At 51.3% G+C, this 3,290-nt stretch overlaps 2 protein-coding genes across 2 annotated transcripts; both read right to left on the bottom strand.

Moving 5' to 3' along the window:
• Positions 1–538: 538 nt before the first annotated feature.
• On the bottom strand, positions 539–847 carry GNI_068660 (hypothetical protein; the record flags this gene model as incomplete). The annotated part of the gene is made up of 1 exon (XM_011131931.1): positions 539–847. One exon carries the CDS (start codon positions 845–847, stop codon positions 539–541), a length of 309 nt encoding a protein of 102 aa, XP_011130233.1.
• A 973-nt stretch (positions 848–1,820) lies between these two features.
• GNI_068650 (putative transmembrane protein) lies at positions 1,821–2,096 on the bottom strand (the record flags this gene model as incomplete). The annotated part of the gene is made up of 1 exon (XM_011131930.1): positions 1,821–2,096. One exon carries the CDS (start codon positions 2,094–2,096, stop codon positions 1,821–1,823), a length of 276 nt encoding a protein of 91 aa, XP_011130232.1.
• Between the last annotated feature and the right edge of the window lie 1,194 nt (positions 2,097–3,290).

Raw genomic sequence — 3,290 nt, 5'->3', positions numbered from 1 at the left:
CTCGCACTGACTTCCAACCATGGTTACCCGAGTGGCACGACGACTGGCCAGCTTTCTGGTCAGCAGGCAAGTGCTGTGTTTGTAGGGGCCCTGTCTCTAGGCAACCGAATATGTACAGAACTCGAGGATGAGAAGCGTCATAGGTCGTGTCAATTTGAGCCAATAAAGTTAATGGGCTCCCACACCCAGCGCAAAGGATATACTCCTTCCAAACAGAACACGGTATTTCATTCCAGCAAGTCTAAGTAACGATCTTTTTTTACCCAAGTGTGAAGAATCTTACCGCGCGACCTCCTATACGCGTGTGGTTTGGAGGCAATTTTTCTGCACGATTTCTCGACCCAACAAAGCCCAGCGTTAAAGGCCCCGCCATCTCTAGTCTATTTCTCGGGCCGATTTTATTACCACCCGGCCGGGCCACATTTCATAATAAAATGATCAACAGTGTGTGCAACACACGCTGTTGATAATTCTGCCAGTCCACCGACCACAAATGCAAGTCTGTCTATTCATGTACCGTCAGGTTAGCGAAAAAGCCCTACATGCTATGGGCATTGACCATGTTGAGCAGACAAATGCCTCTCGATTTAGCTTCTACCGTTCTTTGCCAGCTTTCCACTACTTTCAAATCCATTCCTACATCCATGCTGTCCACCATTATATTTCTTGGGGTTTTCACTTCGAACCGATGACCCCTAGGACAGCGGCTTCTATAAATGCGGTAGGAAGGGCTCTTCTTGACGCCATCAATCATCTCCTGGGCCAAGACGGCCCTTTCGCGTGACATGGCTGCTTCCAAATAGATCTGCTGGCTTAACGTAGGAGTATATATGCGTGATCCCTCCATTGTGTGTGATCCCTCCATTGTGTGTGATCCCTCCATTGCGTGTGATCCCTCCATTGCGTGATAGGTTGGACGCCAGGGTGAGTCAGAGTTGGCTCGTGCATGTCTGTAGACACTGCCGCTGGGTTGAATCACCCCTGAGTACGTTCTCTGGTGTCTGACTCGGCGGGGCGGTCCATCGCGGGGCGGTCCGTCACGGGGTCGCGGTCGGGCGGGAAGTTCGCCTTTGTACTCCAAGGAGCGGGGAGTTCGGCGAGAAACGCTGTTTTTGTCTTCCTTGGTCGAGGCGGCGGCTGATGTGACGGTTTGTTGGACCAGGGAGGGAGGTGTGTTCTCGGGCAAGTCTTCTTCACGCACAAGGTCAGTCGCGAGGCAGGTTTTAAGGTCAGGCGGGGACCCAGCTGACGACTCCAGGGGCGAAATGTCCGACCTCAAGCCACTGGCGGTGGTGGACTCACAAGATGAAATTCTGGCGGCCGTCGGCACAATCGAGTCCAGCATTTTAATGTCTTCCTCAAGCTGTGCAGTGTCCACGTTCAGACCACAGTAACGCCACAGCGCCTTATGCGGGTCACCGCACTCGGCAGCGACGCAGCAGCCGTCGAGCTCCTTGTCCATACGCTCGCCGTTCACACACGCGCCGTCCACACACGCGCCGACCACACACTCGCTGTTCACACACGCGGCATCCACACATCTTTCCTCAACACGCCCCTCCGACTGTTCGTCAACTTGCACTCCATCCGATAGTGCTGAACGAATCCGCCTCATCTTGGTCTTCACATACTCCCAAGATCGAACCAAATGCTCCTGCATTAGCTTCATAGGGTTTCCGAGGTTCGCGGAAAACAGCGGGCCATGTCATGCAGGCAGGCAGCCCTCGATTTGCCACGCATTTGTTGTCAAAATTGTCGGTACAACCCTGCCTGACCAATAGCACCCTGCCTGCCTGACCAATAGCACCCTGCCTGCCTGGTCAGTAGTACATCGACGACTCTTCGTCGCCAAAATCACGCTGCCTGTATTTTATGCTTTGTTGTCTGTGAACGACCAATACGGTAATAATAACAACCAAGACAACCGACAGCCAGAACAATCCTGGGAAAAGTAACTTTAGCAATGCAATACAAGCCAAGGCGCCTCCAGCAATGGCTAAAACGAGGACGACCAATTGCACATTCTCACTTGTGAATAAACGAGGCAGTACTCTTTTGCCAGTCAGAGGCGTTTTGACTTCGTCCTCGTTAACCATCGAATAAAAGATTGATATTTGCCCGGCTGTGATACCACAGTGATTCTGAACCCGGTGAGGGCCGAGAGTTTACGATCTGCCTGTTCGAACACCCCTGACGTTTGTACTAGAAACTTGGCAACCCCGGGCGAACCCGCCGGGGAATAGTTCAAGTGAGGCACCCGCCCGCTAGGAAGGTTCTTGTGGCGAAGACTATACCACCATCGGCTATTCCAACAAGCTCGGCAGGCAAGCTGGTACAGTTACTGAAACACAGCCCTACAGAAGTAGAAGCGGCCTCTAAAATTACAGGATGTGTGCTCCAGCCTAGTGGTCAATCGAATCAACATCAAGGGAACTGGCGGCTTTAGCTGCTGATCTACCGCCCAGCTGCTGACCGGATGCGATCCCCGATTGGCCTTGCACGACCTCCTACGAATTTCCAGGCAAAACGAACTAGTGCGGCTTGGCTCCCAGGTCGGTGCGACGGGCCTCAAGAGGCGACCGAAACTATGGACTAGTTCACCGATCCCGAAGAATAGACGATTAGTCTTTCTTAGAGAAATTATGTTCGACTTGACAAGAAGACAAGATCGCTAGTCGGAGGGAGTGGGACAGACAACTCCGAAACGGGCATTCTCTGGCAACTAGGAACGCTTACCAAGTATGGGTCGTATGTGAAGTATGGGTCGTATGTGAAGTATGGGTCGTATGTGATGTATGGATCGGGGGCCATTTAATTTAGATGAAAGGTTGTATCTCGGTTGCTGTTGAATGTGCCAGCAAGAAATCGTTGATTGCTGGCACTGTCATATGTCCAGCTGGAATCTTTGGTGTTTTAGACGGGCAATATTATGAAGAGTTACAGGACCTGATACTAAACCAAAGTTACTATGTGGTAAACTTTGAGGATCTGCGACGGATGCCGCCTAAGATCAAGAGGCTAGATTCTGTATGGTCTGTGCCTGCGTATTCCTTAAGAAGGAATGACCTGCGGGTTCATTGCAGGAATTCCAAACTGACTCGCGCGGAATTTGATGAATGTATGCAGAATAGTATACCGACCCTCGAGAAACAAACCGACCTCAGTATACCGACCCTCGAGAAACAAACCGACCTCAGTAGAACTGACATTGGTTGGAAGAAGAGCACTGGTTTGAAGACAACCGGTAATAAGACTAACGGTGAAAGAAGCCTCAACGATAAAAAGGCCGT

The sequence above is a fragment of the Gregarina niphandrodes genome (genome assembly GCF_000223845.1).
Source record: "Gregarina niphandrodes unplaced genomic scaffold scaffold00011, whole genome shotgun sequence".
Classification (NCBI taxonomy): Eukaryota; Apicomplexa; class Conoidasida; order Eugregarinorida; family Gregarinidae; genus Gregarina; species Gregarina niphandrodes.
The sequence above is the reverse complement of the archived record's forward strand: the minus strand, read 5'-3'. Positions and strand labels throughout refer to the sequence as shown.